The sequence below is a fragment of the Canis aureus genome, chromosome 29 (genome assembly GCF_053574225.1).
Source record: "Canis aureus isolate CA01 chromosome 29, VMU_Caureus_v.1.0, whole genome shotgun sequence".
NCBI classification, from domain to species: Eukaryota; Metazoa; Chordata; class Mammalia; order Carnivora; family Canidae; genus Canis; species Canis aureus.
In genome coordinates, this window is record NC_135639.1 from 16,723,566 (window position 1) to 16,741,442 (window position 17,877).

At 47.5% G+C, this 17,877-nt stretch overlaps 1 protein-coding gene across 6 annotated transcripts in view; it reads left to right on the forward strand.

Annotated features, from left to right (window-relative positions):
* NRAP (nebulin related anchoring protein) overlaps window positions 1-17,877 on the forward strand; it is a 70,415-nt gene that overhangs the window by 45,227 nt on the left and 7,311 nt on the right. For all 6 annotated transcript variants that reach the window (XM_077877584.1, XM_077877588.1, XM_077877585.1 and 3 more), the window contains 10 exons: window positions 375-482; window positions 1,022-1,135; window positions 3,070-3,267; window positions 4,974-5,078; window positions 6,593-6,691; window positions 8,657-8,761; window positions 9,107-9,214; window positions 10,082-10,393; window positions 15,806-15,910; window positions 16,695-16,793. In XM_077877584.1, coding sequence (XP_077733710.1) covers window positions 375-482; window positions 1,022-1,135; window positions 3,070-3,267; window positions 4,974-5,078; window positions 6,593-6,691; window positions 8,657-8,761; window positions 9,107-9,214; window positions 10,082-10,393; window positions 15,806-15,910; window positions 16,695-16,793 — 1,353 coding nt within the window. The remainder of the gene's footprint in view (window positions 1-374; window positions 483-1,021; window positions 1,136-3,069; window positions 3,268-4,973; window positions 5,079-6,592; window positions 6,692-8,656; window positions 8,762-9,106; window positions 9,215-10,081; window positions 10,394-15,805; window positions 15,911-16,694; window positions 16,794-17,877) is intronic.

Sequence of the window (17,877 nt, forward strand, 5' to 3'; positions counted from 1 at the left end):
GGAGAGATCTTGATCAGCAACTCCCCCCTTTCCTGTTCTTCGATAGAGACAGTTGAGTTCTCTTCATGTTACGCAAGGAGCTCTGCACACTCCGTCTTATCCCTGCTTCTTCCACTCAGCTTGCTCCTCAGAAGAAATCTGGGTCTCTCTGACTCCAAAGAGTCCTCCCCAGAAGGCTCTCCCTCCGATAGGTGGGCGCCAGGCAGGATCCAACTCTTGGTTTTTGCTAAGACACAGTGATTTCAAACTCCCACTGGGGGTGAGGCAGGGTGGGGAGAAAACCCAACAACACAGTAGATCGCCATCTCAGCAAAGGCAATTGCAGAACCACCAGGTCACGTGAAGGTCTTTATTTGTCCACATCTTCCCAACAGACACGTTATAAGGAATCCTGGAGCAAACTTCGGGACGGTGGCTATAAACTGAGGTTGGATGCCATTCCGTTCCAGGCAGCAAAGGCTTCTGGCGAAATCATAAGTGATGTGAGCATCCACCTCCATTAGTAATGTTTAATACTAACCAATTTTTACTCCTTTTGCCCCTAACCCCTGCCTTCTTCTTTTGCCTGTGGATACCATCCTCTGCTTTCCCAAATGACTGCGTTAGGGCAATCTGATAACGACCAGCGAGAAAGAACAGACCAGACAACAAAAAAATCCCCTGGCCGGGGTACAAAGCCCAATGCCGGACTGTAACTCCGGACCCTGGGCAGATGAAATGCACCCTCCACCAGGCGCTTTCCTAAAGCAAGTCCGCGGGCAGAGACTGTTAACAATGCACCCACCTTCCTCCAGCGTGGGCCGCCCAAGTGCTAACGTGTCCTGCCACTTCATATCCAGCCCTTTAGTCATTGGGAGTCTTGCATATGAAAGAATAGGCCTTTTGACGACTCCCGCGCGTTTTCTTTCAACTCACCCAGTCACTGTCAAAAGAACAAAACATTTTCGCCCAATACCCACCTCTCCCATTCCCTGTCCCTTGTCCCCGAGCTGTTACTCTCTCCCGCTCTCTTTCCCTTTAGTACAAATACAAAGAGGCATTTGAGAAAATGAAAGGGCAGATGCTTGGCTCCCGGAGCTTGGAAGACGATATCAGCCTCGCACATTCAGTGTATGCGAACTCGCTGCAGAGCGAAGTAAGTGGGAGAAAATGTGGTGGGGCTGGGGGGTGGGGGTCACCCCACCCCGTCACCAATGATGCACAGCCAGCGTATGTCCTTTGTCCTTCCGGTTGTGGCTACTGGCTGTCCTAACTAGTTATGGGTCATTGTTAGGTCCCTTGGCTCCTCTGGGCTGTGGCTTCTTCCTCCATCAAGAGTTTGAGCTAGGGATCCCTAGGTGGCGCAGCGGTTTGGCGCCTGCCTTTGGCCCAGGGCGCGATCCTGGAGACCCGGGATCGAATCCCACATCAGGCTCCCGGTGCATGGAGCCTGCTTCTCCCTCTGCCTATGTCTCTGTGCCTCTCTCTCTCTCTCTCTGTGACTATCATAAATAAATAAAAATTAAAAAAAAAAAAAGGAAGGGAAGTCCACAATTAAAAAAAAAAAAAAAAAAAAGAGTTTGAGCTAGTTGACCTCTTAGCTCCCTTCCGAGTTGGGCATTCTATGATTTGCCCTGTGGCCACGAATGGGGGCCGGTGGGCTGGATCTGCCCTGCAGGGGCAGTCTTTTTGGTCTGCAGAGTGAATTAATTGCAAACCTTTAAGAAATGGAAATTTTCACACAAAAGTTTCAAGACTTCTGGCCGAAGCTGGACCTGGATTCCTCTCCTCAAGGCTTTAGTTGCAGACTCCTGAGAGCTCCATTTAGAAGGGATCTGTGCTCTCCTGGTCAGACAGTCACCCCTCCTCTCCCACTTCCTGCTTTTTTTTTTTTTTTTCACTTCCTGCTTTATTCACTGGTGCTACTTGTCTGGCTCCTGGAAACATCTGAGTTCGCAACCCCTGATTTTGACCCTCTGGAAGCTGGCACAAGCGTGTATACACTGTCCCCTTGCACATAGTGTGAGCTGGCTGATGGTGGTGGTAAAACATCTGCTGTGTTACAGAGGACTAAGCACTTTTACAGGCTGTGTCTCACTTTACCATCAAACGCTCTCTAGGAACTTCATTGTCTTAGCCATCCTGGTCTACTGATAAGAAAGCCTAGACCCTGAATGTTTCAGTCCCTTGTCTAAGGTCAGCTAGAAAGTGTACCTGGAGCCAGCCCTACATCTTATGCTCTTTCCACAGCTTCACATGGTTTCTGCCTCGGTTTCTCCACTTCCAACATTTTCCCCCTATCTGTGCTGGGGTGCTGACCGAAGAGTGTGGGGTTGGACATAAATTGACTTTGGCTTTATGCTAAGGGTCAGGGGAGGATCATGGAGGTTAGAAGTGGGTGTGCTGGAGCTTTGGGAAGGATGGATGAGGTGGCCATTATGCATCCGAGTTCCAAGAAAGCTCGGAGTCAGTTTCGCTGACCTTCCAATAGCTTCTCTGAAGATGGCAGTGCAGCTTGTGGTCTGGAATGGGCCACTCCTTTCTTCCATCAGCATGCATCATGGGCCCTTGGGAATACCCATCCCTCAGAACTGGCCCCACTGCTCCTGGCCCCTGGATTTCTTAGGATGTCACCGATGCTTTGAAGAAGGTTTTCACACTCACCCGAGAAGAGAGTTCCTGGTGTCTAAAATCTGAACTTGAGAGAGTGATGGGGAGAAATTATGGTGGGCAGGGCACAGGTTGGCCATGGATCTTCTTGCCTTTGGACAATGGGATGATCCAAAGACTGGAGCAAGGGAATCACTGACATTATGTCTGTCTCTTGAACTTCTGTATTTTCCCCAACTGAGGGAGCCACGGGCCTTCCAACATCCAAATACATGACCTCCAGGAACTGGGGGTGGTGAGTGTCGAGATCAGGAGATGAGTCCTGCTTATTAAGCCAATCCCTGCAGGAAAGGAGCGCTGGTCCTGCCAAGAACACCTCCCAGGCTTACCTGGGACAATTGCATTGCTGTTGCCATCCCGATGGTCCCTGTTCAAATGATGTCTTTGAAATAGCCGCTGTCGATCTGTCTGCCCCTCTAGGTGAATTACAAGAAAGGCTTTGAGCTCTCAAAGGCACACTTCCATCTGCCGTTGGACATGGTAACCCTGGTGCATGCCAAGAAGGCTCAGAGCCTGGCCAGCGACCAGGACTACAGACACCCGCTCCCCCAGTACACATCCTTGGCTGAAGACCTGAGGCTCAGCTGCGCCAAGAAAGCTCACAAGCTGCAGAGTGAGGTAAGGAGACCCGGCCTCTCTCTCAGGGCTCGGTCCTCTCAGACTTGACTATGAGGCTGTGACCCACAAGCTCCTCTTGGCGCCGTGGTGAGGGGGTGGGTGAGAAATCCTCAACCCAGGATTTTCTTTGGAAACACTGCCCCGAGTTCCTGCCTAGCAAAATTGTACAGATCGAACAGCAGCAGGAAACATTTCCTGCTACTAAGTGTTACATTTTCATGCGTGATCTCATGGAAACCTCAAGATAAGCCTGTGTCAGTAGCCTGTACCCCATTTTATGGAGACAGTACAGTGAGGCTCAAAGGAGTGACAAACAGCTTGCCCGAGATCACACACCTGTCAGTGAGAACAGGGCGCTGATGCTTGAACTTAGATGCTGTCTGACCAAGATGCCCTTGGTTCATAGTTTTACATGTTCAAGGTTTGCCGATGGCATTGCCTCTGGCCTCAGGTCAGACTGGAGGTTTTTATTGCTGCTTTGTACATTCCCGGGGTCACCAGTTTTCTATGGGAGCCTGTGCTCTGTTAGGAAAGGGTGGGATCAGAGTGGCCCCACTTCAAGCAGAGGAGAGTGTCCAGAGGAAGTCAGGACATCGGGCCCAGAGATCCTTCCTAAGTCCCTGCAAGGAGTTGTGGGGCCTTCATGAGCCTCCCATGTGCATTTCGAGCTCATGCCGCCTGTTTTCTGAAGCAGGCGGCCTGGAAGTGTTGGGAAGCATTGGGGACTTTGCTGCTCCCAAAGAGAGCCTGGCTGTCTCCCCTCAACAGGCAGCAGCATCCTGTTCGGTGTGCCCCTTATTTCCCAGCTTGCTAGGCTTCTGTGCTGTGGGGTTTGCAAGGAGCCAGCTGGGCTCGGAAAGCAAAGCACTGTACAAAGCCTGCTTACTGGTTTGATGGGGCCTAGGAGCTGAGGGTTGCTCAGATCTGGCTATCTGTCGTCTGTTCGAATTTTCTGCCTGTGTACAGTGTTTACTGGATGACATAAACTGTCAGCAGCCCAAGAGCAGCTGCAGGAATGAGGGAGCTGCCACGCTTAGCTCAGGGCCTGCATGTCACTTGAGTGGAGCCCTCACCTGCCCTGCCTCTCGTTGGAATAGCAGTTGGAAGGCAGCACGTCTGGGGTGGGGGTGGGGGTGGGGGTGGGGGTGGGGGTGGGAGAGGCACACCTTAGTGGCTGCAGGGGAGTGAATTTGGGGACCCTTTAAACTGTCAGCCCAAATCACTCAGGTACACACACTTGCCCTATGCACGGTAGACTCAGACAGGCCTGTGCCAGATTATTCTGGATTCATTTATTAGTTTTTTCTTAACCCATGATTAATTAATGCCACCCTCTGCTGCTGGGTTTTGTTTTAGAAGACCTATTAAACCATCATTTCCACATTTGCCCCAAGACAACTGACTTTCTAACCACAATCCACTCCAGCGTTTATTTTTTGATAGTCTCCATTAAGATAAAAACCCGCTGTCCCTCTGCAGCTCCTGAGACAAGTGACAGCAGAAATCTTTTGTTCTGACCTAGATTTTTGTTTCCCCAGATGAACATTTACTGGGAGGCATTGTGTGTTCGTGAGGATGGTCGATCTGGAGAGACTGACTGGTGGACTTGAGTTCTAATTATGATGTTGTCCTGGGTCCTCTGATTTCTCTTTGCTTCCTTGCTCTGTAGGTTTGGCTTTTCTGAATCTTTGTGTTGTTCCTTACAGAATTTGTACCGCTCAGACCTGAACTTTATGCGAGGCGTTCCCTGTGTCATTCCGGGCACATTAGAGATTGAAGGGAGAAAGAAAGCATCTGAACTCATCAGTGAGGTAACCAGGGACCCTGGATGGAGGGGTGAGGGCTGGCAGTGTATTTCCACAGCAGAAGTACTTCCCTAGCACTCAGCTCTCTGCTTACGGCTAGAGCGAGCTAGATGTTGAACTTAACAATGGCAACTCACCAAGCCCTTCTTTCTAGATTCTTCATTCACACTGGATGCCATTTAAAACAGCTTTACAAATACCAAGCCAGTTCCTCTATGAACCCATAAGAATTATTCACTGGCTCATAAGATCTGCTTTCCTAGGGTTCCTTTGAAAAGTGGCCCTGTGGGACAATGACAAGAGGGCAGGCCTGGGTGGCTCGGTGGTTGAGCATCTGCCTTTGGCTCACGGCATGGTCCTGGGATTGAGTCCCACATCGGGCTCCCCGTGGGTCGCCTGCTTCTCCCTCTGCCTATGTCTCTGCCTGTTTCTGTGTGTCTCTTGTGAATAAATAAATAAAATCTAAAGAAGAAGAAGAAGAAGAAGAAGAAGAAGAAGAAAAAGAAGAAGAAAAAGAAAGAAAGAAAGAAAGAAAAAAGAAAGAAAGAAAGAAAAGAAGAAAGAAAGAAAGAAAGAAAGAAAGAAAGAAAGAAAGAAAGAAAAGAAGAAAGAAAGAAAGAAAAGAAAGAAAGAAAGAAAGAAAGAAAGAAAGAAAGAAAGAAAGAAAGATGACAGCTCTGAGAGACCAACAGATAGGGAGACTGAAATTCTATGCCCGCTCTCATTTGTGGTGTGACCTCCATCCCATCACCTGTCTTCTCTGAGTCTCAACTTCTTAGTCAGTCAAATAAGGACACTCCTACCCCTCTCATTTAGTTTTTAGGAGATTAGCACTAATAATCTAAGCAACTGTGCTTCTCTGGTGGCTGGGAAAATGATTGCCATAAGCTTGGTGATAATTTCATAGTAAAAGTACAGAAGTCTAGAATTCTGAGCTCTTTGAGCTTAGGAGGAATTTTACTTACACCTGAGAGAGCTCTGGGACTTCCACTCACTGTAGATGCAAGGACAGGGGGCATAATGGAAGGCACTGGAAGTATTGGGTGGGCTTACACATTGATTGGGAGCTCTGAGAAAACAGAACTGGCCTCACCATGGGAGTTTAGGTTGATCTTTGTGCTTTACTTTTCCAGTGAGATCTTGACAGAGAGTGGTTTCTGAACCTGCTGGTGCATCAGAATCCTCTTTGGAGCTTTAAAAAAATATATAGGCCTGGGTCCAGTGGCAGTTTACTGAATCCTGGTTTCCCAGGGTGGGGCGCAAGCAATGTGTATTTTTTCAAAGCTGCATGATTGTTTCTGGGACACCCCCAAAGCTGAGGACCTCTGGGTCTCCGATGAGCAAAGGTCAGGAGCAAAATCAGAATTTCAATAATCACGTTCACTGAGATCATGAGAGCAGGTGTTGGACTGGATTCCGGGGAACGGACTAGCAGCCTTTGCAAAGCGAGGTTTTATAACTAGTGCTTATAGAGCTAGTTCTCCTTTTTTATGCCTTATCGAGTCTTTTTCTTCCCTCAGAGTAAATACCGTCAGCATCCCCAGTCATTCAAGTACACAGCTGTGACAGACACTCCCAGCCTCCTTCATGCAAAACTCAGCAACCAGATTACCAATGAGGTAAAATCAGATGGCTTTGGAATGGGCTTTTAAAAAACTGCTAGATTGTTAAAAAAAAAAAAAAAAAAAAGCATGAATATTTAGTGGGGTTGGGGCCGGGGAAAAACACATGTTTGCACGGAAGCCTGGAAAGAAAAGAATGTTGTATATGGAATGTAACATTTTCCAGAAGGAAGGAAGGCCTAGTTGGAAATTGGCTTTAGTCTCTAGTCCCACAGGCAGTCACGGACCAGCCACACCAGCGTCTCCTGGGAGCTTGTTAGAAGCATCGAACCTCAGGCCCCACCCCAGACCCCCTGAATCCACAAGGTCATTGAGCAGGATCCTTATGGGTTTCCTTTGCACATTGAAGTCTGAGAGGTACTGGTCCGTCATTCATCTGTTCTGCCGAGGCACACACTGGCTAACTGCCTTTATATGGTCGCTCTGATGATTAGTGTAGGGAGGATGTGCGGTTATCCAGGGGCGGTTCTGTAGTATGGTGTTGCTCAGACTTCTGGAATTTCTGCCTCCTCCCCTCACCTGCTGTTTGCTCACTTCATTTAATCATCTCTAGCAGAGGGGCATCCAGGGGAAGGAATCTCATTACCTCAAATCATCATTCCAGCCCCTTTGGTTCTACTTCTTAGAGGCTCTCTTGCAAGTTTGAAATAGAAATTGAGCTTGGCAGAGAATTAAATTTGGCATCGTCCTTAGTTTTAAAAATTCTCCTGCTGACTCTTTGAGAAGTCAGTTGAGATTTGGCTATTTATACAACGAGGTTCCACTCTCACCCAAGTCAGAAAGTAGGACCCAGCAGCTCGGGGTAAGAATGGTCCCAAGGGCTTGTGCAGTGACAGTCTCAATTTTAAATTCCTCTTGAGCCCATCCTGCCTGCGGTGTGAGCTGGATGCGGTGGGGCAACCATGCCTCATATGGTGGCCTCTGGCCTCGGAGAGCTCACCAACCACAGACTCACTTCTGATCACGAGAGGAGATGTTTTGGGAACTGGCTGAGGCCACCCAGGGTAGCACTGGCATGAGTTTGCTCTTGGAAGGAGCCGGGGCTTTAGTAAAGGATGCAGAACGGGGTTTAGGAACCTCTCTTCCACCCACCAGAGCTTCTCCTAAATCTCCCAGATCTTAGCATTTATCATCTTTTACACTATATCCTCAAGGGAAAAGTCTACAATGAGAAGAACCTTGATGGTGTTCCTAAATGTGTTTTTCTTTCCTTAGCTTCTTGCTGAACAAAGTGTAGAGGAGAGAAAAAAAAAAAAACCCACCTTTTTCTTGAAGCATCTTAGGTTCTCAGTGGGGATTCTGTAACAAAAGACAGATTAACAAAAGAAAAGCGTACAAGTTTATTTAGTATGAGTTTTACACGATACGGGAGCCTCCGTGAGGAAACGAAGACAAGGAGAAACGGTTAAACCTGGACGTTTTTTGTACTAGGTTTGATGGAGAGTAGAAAGTCGAGGGAAGATGCGAGAGGGCAAAAGGGATGAGCTAAGGACAGGGGTGCACTTAGCAAGGTCTGTTCACTCAGATTCCTCTTGGGTGCCCTTGGTCTTTGGAGATAAGGATGCTCATTTCCTCTGGGTGGAGGGAGGGCACCTCTCACAGGAGGCTCTTCTGACCTGCTTCAGGAGAGGAGACGACAAAGAGTTCTCCTAGCACCTGCGGCTTCAGACATTCCTTCCGCTTAAAGTATTCGGTATGCCAAGGTGCCATATTTCGGGGTAACCTGTCCTGAACCCCATCAAAAGCAACTTGCAATCTCTTACATATTCCTTTTATGCCACTCAATTTGACTCATGAAAGAGTGTCTTTATTGAAAGAAAGATCTTCCCCAAGGCAGGTGTATCCACGACCCAGCGAGCGGCCTTCCGCAAACCTATCTCCCACTTGCAAACGAGGGACCTCCAGCACCGCAGAAACACACAGCATTATCTCCTTGCTTGTTCTTTTTTCTTTTTTACCCAGCGCCTCTATAAAGCAGCCGGAGAGGATGAGAGGCACCGGTACACAATGACCCTGGGTCTGCCCGAGTTTGTCCGAGCGAAAGCGAACGCAGCCAATCTGAGTGACGTAAGCCTTTCTTGTTGCCGGGGCTCAGACATGCTCCAAAGCCACGCGTGTCTGGGGCTGTGATGGGATCTAACAGTGACCCTTCTGGTGTTCCCAGAAGCTTAAAAAAATGTCTTTTTGATGCTCACCGTAAATACACCTTTTTACAAATGTGTTGTGTACACGCGTGCCAGCGCGCACTACAGCGTGTGTGCTAATGAGATTTTTCTTTGCAAAAGAGAGAGCTTTTGCTCGTCAGAAATCGATTCGGGAACACTGTACTACAAATGAACAGGGTAGCCTTTGTTCACCGATTCATGTAATTTTTTTTTTTTTAAAGAAGATCTACATGTGTTCCTACTGTAGGCAAAATACAAGGAGTCTTGGCGTAATCTCCGTGCTCAAGGCTACAAGCTGACAATAGACGCTCTCCCCTTCCAGGCTGCTCGCGTCTCTGGAGATATAGCCAGTGATGTGAGTTGAATGATATGACCTTCCATCTTGCCTAATTTCTGTTAACTTCATGTAAAACAATGTCTACGGCTGATTTTCCTGAATTAAAGCAAATCTATCACCATGTGAGACAGGATGTCACCTGCAGAATATATTAGTTAGAAATGAGATTCTTTGACGGAGGGAGGGAAAGAAAGCTTCTGTTAATCAGAAGCTAAATTCAGGCAAAGGATTCCAGCAGGAAAGAGATGATGATTTATTTCTAATTGCAGGGTCTGGGCAACAACCCCCACCCCCACCCCATAATACATGAGCTGTCCAGCTTTACCTGGAATTCGAAAGCAAACTCGCAATAGAAATCTTAACACAGCCCTAACACATCTCCCTCCTGGCTCTCTGTAGTTTCACATGTTGGCGTTAGGATTTGCCAGCTGTGTTTCAGCCACTCTGTTGATAGCGTCCATAGCTTTGGGACATGAAGGTGACTTTCTCTTTCCCACAAACAAATCACAGAAAATGTGGACTTCAAATAAATGGATCCTGTCTTTTGGGTTTAATGTTTTGCCAAGTACGAACGGTTAAAGCACAAGTTTCTCTTTTACCTTTTTTGATAAATTCCTTTTGGCCATAGGACATGTAAGGGGAGTGGGGCCCTTTCTTTGGTTCTGAGGATCTGGTTTTAATTAGATAGGAAGAATGGAGCGATGTTTTAATTGTTCAACCCCCAGGGAGGAAGCATGCTCTCAGGCCAACCTCACTGTGGTTTTTCTTATAATCACCACCTCCTAGTGTAAGAATAGGTGATTTTTCTAGGGTTTGCAGTGAAAACGTGCAGGTGGAATTTAAGCAGGCCGAATGCCAGCCCCTGACTGTGGTCCTCCCTTCCAGTTTCTCTACAGACATGACTTTGTGAAGGAGCGAGGCAGGCTGATCGGGGCCCGGAGTGTGAGTGATGACCCCCGACTCCAGCACTGCTGGCGGGTAGGCCAGTTGCAGAGCGAGCTTCAGTACAGGCGGGGAGCAGCGAGCAGCCAAGCCCACTACCACCTGCCCATGGACATGGTGCACCTGGTCCATGCCAGGAAGGCCCAGGCCCTAGCCAGCGACCACGACTACAGGACTCGGTGCCATGAGTTCACAGCTCTGCCTGAGGACCTGAAGATGTCCTGGGCCAAGAGAGCTCACGCCCTGCAGAGTGAGGTAGGGGGCCTTCCACCGAGCCTGGGTGTAAATCTCTGCTTCCTTTGCCTATCCAACAACCCCCTCTCCCTCACCCTACCCTGCCCAAACCAAGACTTGCTGGGTCTATGTTACGTCATCTAGGTTGGAATCATTCAATCATCTAACAACCATTTCTTGAGCACCTACTGTGTACCAGCCATCATTCCAGGCTCTGGGGATACCATAGTCAACCAGAAAGTCAAAAAACTGCTGTGCTTCTGGGTCTTCCACTGTATGGGAGGGAGATAGAATATGGTAGGTAGGATCCAAAGTATGTCGGATGGTGACACATGTTGTGGAGACAGACAAAGCAGGGTAGGTGGATCTGCACACATGCAATTTTAAATTGGGGGTGTAGTCCGGGGAGTTCCCACGAAAAGGTGACATTTGAGCAAAGACCAAAGTTGATGAAGGAAGGGCAGACCACTCCAGCCAACGGAAGAGCAAATCCAAAGGCCAAGTCCCCAAGCAGGAGGAGCCTCAGCCTATTTGAGGCTGGCGTGAATCAAGTGGGCCAGGGAGGAGGACGTGGTCCAGAGTGGGGTCTGAGAGAGTGCACAGGCTGGATGCTGTGGGGTGGGGGTGAAGGTCACGACCAGAAAGCAGTAGATCCAGTCATGGCTGACATGACCAGCTGACTGCTGTTACTGTCCCACTTGCTGTGATGCCGTGAGGTGGGGACAGCTTTGACTTCTCCTTTCCAGATGAGATCATGCGCGAGATGCCAGGCAGGACTGGCTCCAGAGCCCACAGTCTTACCCATCTTGCTCTTGGGGAGGGAGCTCAATGCAGGGGAGTCATGCTTCCTACAATGCAGGTGTGGACACAGACACAGAAGGGAAAGGTCCTCACCCAGGCGAGCACCACCTGGAGTGACTGCAGAGCATGCTGGAGTCAGTCCCATTTCCCTACCACCCCTCAGCTTCCTCCACTGGGATGCAGTAATGGTGATAGTGTGGGCATGGTTTGCACGTGGGAGCCTCGTGCTGGGTGGCAGGCACTGTACCCCCAGATCTTGCACACATTGTCTCTCTAGGCTTCCAAGCAGCCCTATGAGGAAGAAACTCTCATATTAGAGTGCAGCCCATGGGACCCTTCCCATCCATATCAGGGATTCTCAACCATAGCACCTAGGATGTTCTGGGCTGGACAATGCTTTGTTACAGGCAGGCCCTGTCCTGTCCCTTGCAGCATCCCTGGCCTGCACCCACTAGATGCCAAAAGTGCCACCCTCCCCCAGTGCAACAAAGTGTTTCTCAATATGGCCAGATGTACCTGGGACATCTGCATCCAGTTAAGAACCCAGTTGCTAGTTTAGGACTGGTCCACACGAAGAAAGCTAGCGTGGTGTCTGGTCCAGAGAAACGTACAGTGTTAGCTATTTGGATTGTTCTCTGCAGCAAGCCTTTCAATTCCCATTGTCTTTAGGGCAGCAGCTGCTCTTAGGTGGAGTTATATGACACAGGCAGAGTATAAACACATAATTGAGGATTAATTGTGAGTCAGCACGGTAATGATTTAATGATCACCTAATTACTCATCACAATTTGCTGGAAGTTCAGAATCACAGTGTTCATAAGCAAGTTGAGTGGGGGGCAGGATGCGTTCCTTGGGCCCCACACCGAGGACACAGTAGCAAGGTGCCCGCCCAAGTTCCACTGGAAAGGCCTTCCACTTGCTAGATGGCCATCCTGCCACCTCCAAGAATATAGCTCATGGTATGACCCTCTTGTCAATGAGCTATTCCTTAGGGGGGCGGGAGGAGGGGGGAGACCTCTGGGGCAGGGCAGATCCCAGAGGGAGATACGCAGGCCATCTGGGAGAGGTGAGGGGGCCCAAGCTGGGAACCTGAAGATGTTCGTTGGAAACCTCACGTTATCACCTACTGGCTACGTGTCCTTGCAATAGCCCTTTGCTTCCTAGGCCTCCATTCCTCCAACAAAAAGCAAAGAGGGTCGATTTGATTGGTAACCTCGGAATTCAGGGATCACAGGAAGATGTTTTTAAGATAATGGCATCAATATATCATCAGATTTTTTTTTTTTTATTGAGTGAGGAAAAAAAACCCTAAATATTACCTCAAGCTACCATTTATGTCACAGTTTTGTGTTCTGTTTTGTTTTGTTTCTGGAAAGAAAAGGATATTTTAACACTAAAACAAGTAGGAAGAACAATCTAAAAAGAAGAGGATTTTCTAAAAGTGGTGGTTGGTTGGTACTCTTACACTGACATTTTATGAAATAGGATATGTATTACAATTTTGAATCCTGAGAAACTATTGCTTAATTTTTAAAATTACCATATTATGCTTCACGTGTTGCTTTATAAGCCTCAAGTTTGTTCATTTGGGGGTTTGGGTCTCAAGATGTTACAAACAGAGGAAACCCCATAATGTCCAGCTGGTCCTGAGGCTTCAGTTTTCTTGCAATCATTATTGAAAATCTAATTTCATGTGGTTATATTGTGCAGAAAAAGGGACAAAGGCTCCCCCTGTGTGCACTTGATTCAGCAGAGTCTGGGGGAGGAACAGTAGCCCTGTCCTGCAGCTGCTTCTCCTGCCCTCTCCTGCCCAGGCTAGAAAGGAAGCTGTGGGTTGGGCCAGAGGGAGCCCAGGGGTGCTCACCACTAGGGTGAAGGCCTCAGGCCATGATCACTCAAGTCCTGTGTGCATACTTGTCTCCAGAAGGTCTCTGAGACACATGCTTTGCCCAAGGAATGCTCTGGCCGTGAATGTCTGTGATCTTGGATGGAGACTGCAGGGAGTTTTGAAAAGCCCCTGCAGGGACTGTCAAGAGGACAGCCCTGACCCCACCTTTTACAGCTGCATGATCCTTTTACAGCACCTATACTCTTACGGGTAGACTCCGTAAGCTCTATGAGCCTCAGTTTCCCCGCCAGAAACAATGACAACAACAATAGCTAAAATGTATGGAATGTTTATTCTGGACCAGGCATTTGCTTAAATATTTTGCACGAACTATCTCATTTAGTATCCAGGTACATACTGGTGGGACTCTCATTTTTACAGATGTGGCAACTGAAGCACCTATACTCTTAAGTAACTTGCCCAGGGTCACAGGCTGGCAGGGAAATGACTTGCTCTAGGCCCCATAGCAAGTAAGAGGCCAAGGGAGGCTCTGGTCTCCGGACTCCTGGTTTGATGCTCTTTGGCTCCCCCAGGTGGCTGGACTAGGAACCCAGGTGCTCTGGCTCTTAAGGGTTCTCTGAATGACTGTGTGGTACACCCGGGGACACAGCAGCCCTTGGCTCTTCTGAGAATCTGAACAGTCCCTTGAACTCCAAAATTGTTCTGTAGATGGGTATAAGAACCCCGCCTTTGCAGGGTGATGTGAGCCCTGCATGAGCTGATGAGTCTAAAGCAAACCATGCCCTAAGCAAGAGGGTGATTTTAAAGGTTCTCATTAATATGACAAATAGACCTCCTCCCCTGGCCACTGCCAGGGTACATTTGTTTACATTGTTGAAAATTGAGGACCAGAAACTGTAGCCTGTGCTCCAAACTGGGGGCTCCGGGAGAACCGCCCCTCCCCCCCCCCAGAGGAATCCGAAGGTGGCTTCCAGGCCTTAATATGTGCAAGGAACAGCAGGACTGCCATCTGGGGAAGCCAGGTGCACTTGGGCAGCATGAGTGCGTCCCTTATTATCTTAGAATCCTTCTTTCAGACCATCTTTGGGTAGCTGATTCTTCTCGACTCCCCTCTTTCATCATGAAGTCCAGGGCAGGCGTGTTGTTTTTAGGGTCTGCGTGAATAGTCACACCTGGGCTGGGAGCTGAAATATCAATAGACAATCCATTTATAAGAGAGTCTGAGGCCCAGTCAGATCTTTGGGGAACCTGCATCTTGCTTTCTGACTTACCTGCGATTGTACTGTTCAGCTCGACAAAGGCAAGTTGAAAGAGTGCTCCCCACTTCATCTTGCCTATGAAAGGAGCAAGGCCCGGCTGTGAAGAGGCCCTGTAGGATTATTCTCTCTAACTTAGAAATTTATCCAATTTTCTCTGTTCTTTATCAGAGTGGAAGGCAAAAGCTTTGCCGGTGTAGACCGAAAGATCGTGGTATAAAAAGCAATCTTACTGACATGGGGTTTTGAAACCTGCTCCTGAACCTGAGTGATGCCTCCCTTCACCAGTTGGAAAGCAGAGTGGAATTTGCACAGGGGCATTAACCAGCAGACAGTAGATCAGAAACGGACCCTCTTTGAGGCCAGCTGTGAGGGACGCTGTGAATCCTGAAATGAAAGGAAACTAAAAAGGCCGAAAGACTGGTTTCTGGAGTGATATTTTGCGTTACAGCAGAGCTTATATCTAAATTAGGGAAACGCTATCAACTTCGTTTAGATCCAAATTTTAGATTTCCTTGGAGACTCTTTTTCCACCTTTAAAAATGCCTGATTTCCATAAAGAGAAGAAGAAAAATGTTCCTGTGACTGTCTTGTCCTCGGTAATGGTGGGCTGATGGCAGAATGGTAATAAGATTTAATATTTTAGGAGACTCCTAATCAGACCCATTGTCCTCCAGCACAGCTCAGGATTTTCTCCCAGGAATGCTGCTGTAGTTCTCATCTTCTGAGTCCTTAAAAATGAAGAAAATGGGTAAGGCCTCGCCCATCTTTGCAATATAAGTAAATCCTGAGCCAATGGTGGGAGGCGGAGATAAACCTAGGCACAAAAAGATTAGAATAGCTTACATGGCTTACATGCTGTAGGCCGCTTGGATCTAAGTTTGTGTGGTTCTTAGAGTCCTGCTGTCATTGTCTCTGCCCCCCGCCCCCCGTCCCCCCCCCCACCACCATGAGACAAAAACAGATCCAATGCATAGAGTGGCTTTTGCTCCTTAGGGCCCTCAGGTGTTCTCATGAGAACAGCAGGGTTGTTATGACCTTCAACTATCACAGAGAGAAACTGAGTCACATTTTGGTAAAGCGATTTGCTCTGAGTCCCAGCAGGTTTGACCCAGAGTTCAGGGCCCTTTGATCACCTGAAGGTGGGTAAAACTGTTCTATTTAGGCGGCAGGCAGGCAGGCAGTCGCCTCTCTGCCAGAAGGGAACAGAATAATCCAGGCTGATGCCTGGGCTTGGGGTAGATCTCTACTCTTTTTTTTTTTTTTTTTAAGGGATCATGTGCATCCATTACCTTGGCTTCTAACCCTGCCCATTCACAGGTAGGGCCTGCTCCATGATTTAATTCCTGGCGGAGGGCACAAACTCACACCGTTTGGCTTAACAATACACAAAATATGGTCCGAATGAAGACGTCAATGTGTTACAATGAAGACGAATACAAATGCTTTTTACAAATCAAGGAACTTGAAATAACCAGATGGTCTTCAGTGCCGTGTTGGTGAAAACCAATGATCTTTTTCCCACAGTTTCGCTACAAGTCAGACCTGATGGGCATGAAGGGGACAGGATGGCTGACGCTGAGTTCGCCGCAGCTAGAGAGTGCAAAGAAGGCCGGAGAACTCATCAGCGAGGTACCATTCAACCCAGCTCTGTTGTAAATGCAACCTGGTGTTTAGTTCCTCCTGAGGAGGGAAACTGCTTACAGGGTGGAGATGCCAAGAGGGCCCCTTGGCCCCTGGACCCCCAGTGTTTTTCCTGGGCTTTTGCAACCAAATCGCAAGACAGAACAAGATTTCCCTCCAAATGAGTTCACTTGCTGGAGAGGTAAAGGCATGTTTCAAACTGGGCAGTAAGACAGATGATGTGCTATGAGATTCTTAGTAGGTACATCAGGTAGTTATGAGCTAAGCCGACTCATTGTTTTCATGGGGGCGCAGAATTTGCCGTCCACCCACAGAGTTTACCCAGAGTGTCCAGTGTCTGGGGTTATCTGATTTCAGAGGGCATTACACATTCTACAGGGATGATTACCTTTACCAAACACCCCACCATATTGGTGGCCTGGAGATTCTTGCCCAGGGATCCATTCCAGGGGGGCACTAGCTTCTTCCATCTCTTAGTAGCAGAACTTACTTGGACAGGGTCCTATTGATGCTGAATTTCCTTATTGTGGTGTGCCCTGGTATTGTGCGGCCTTTTTTTCCCCCAGGAGAGTAAATTCTTATAAAATGTTCCTTATCAGAGGGGCAGCTTGCACCCCTGTGAGGTGGGTCTTCTTGGACCCACCAAGAAGAGAGACCTGTATTCCAATAATATCTTTGGCACATCTGATACCGAGTAGGTGGGGTGAAGATGCATCCAGAAAAATGCATGGTGTTCAGCTGTTCAGTGGGAATCTGTGTCTTTCTCTTACAGACCAAATACCGTAAGAAACCAGATAGTATCAAGTTCACCACGGTGGTTGACTCCCCAGACCTGGTTCACGCCAAGAACAGCTACATGCATTGCAATGAGGTGGACATGTTCTCATCAGTAACCCTACGTGCCCGGTAGTGGGTAGTGCTGTTCAGTACTCAGTACTTAAGAGCATGGGCTTGGGGTAGACGGGAGTGCTACCTGGGTGATCTAAGGCCAGTTACTTACTCTCTCCTAACCTCTCATTCCTTATTTGAAAGGAGGGCAATGATAGCAACATTTCATAAGATTAAGTGAATTAAATGAGGATTAAATAACTAATGTATGTGAAGCCTTTAGCAAGTATCTGGAATGTAGTAAGTCCTCAATAAATACCCCCTATTTTGGTTTGGTTCATAATAATAGCAATAATATTGTGTAATATTGATGATCTTTTACAAAACACTAGATGAGATACATCTTAATTATTGATAAATGGTAATGGAATTAAAAGCCGAACATAACCCAGTTAGGAAAAAAAAAAAAAAAGGAGCAGCTATATTAAAAGCTTCTTTCTGCTTCTATGCTTTCTGGACAATTTAGCCTCATTTCTTCTCTCCTATATTTATTTTGAAGTATAGGAAGTTAAATATTTTTTCTCTGAGGTCGTTAAGAGATTTGATTTTCACATACAGTGACAGAGCCGACCCCTTGTCACAGAGTCCAAATGTTGTACTGACAGGTTCATGTTTGTAAAGCCCATATTGAATTTGGAAAAGGATCAGAATATTCAATACTATATTTTCCCTTCTTAAAGTAGATGGGACTCAATCCCTTCCTAAAATTCTTTGCAACTCTTAGGTCACTGCTCTAAAAATAGCAACTGAGATAAAGCTTGAGTTTTAAAATTGTGTCTTCCTGGGCCCCAGGTAGACTATGAAAACTTAAAATTTCTGAAAACATACTAAGGCCCTTTATCCATTCAGGATAAAAAGACTTATTAGCTGTTGTGTCTTTTTTATTATCATTATTCATTATTCAAACAATAAGGGCATTAAGACATCTTGTTCCTAGTAGAAAGCTTGAACAACACTCAACTGCAAAGATTCTCGAAAGAGCCACACACCTTATACTTGTTGTAAAACAACAAGTGTGGCCAACCAAGATGTTGGTTTGGGGCCCATTTGGAGCCGATCTTGATAAA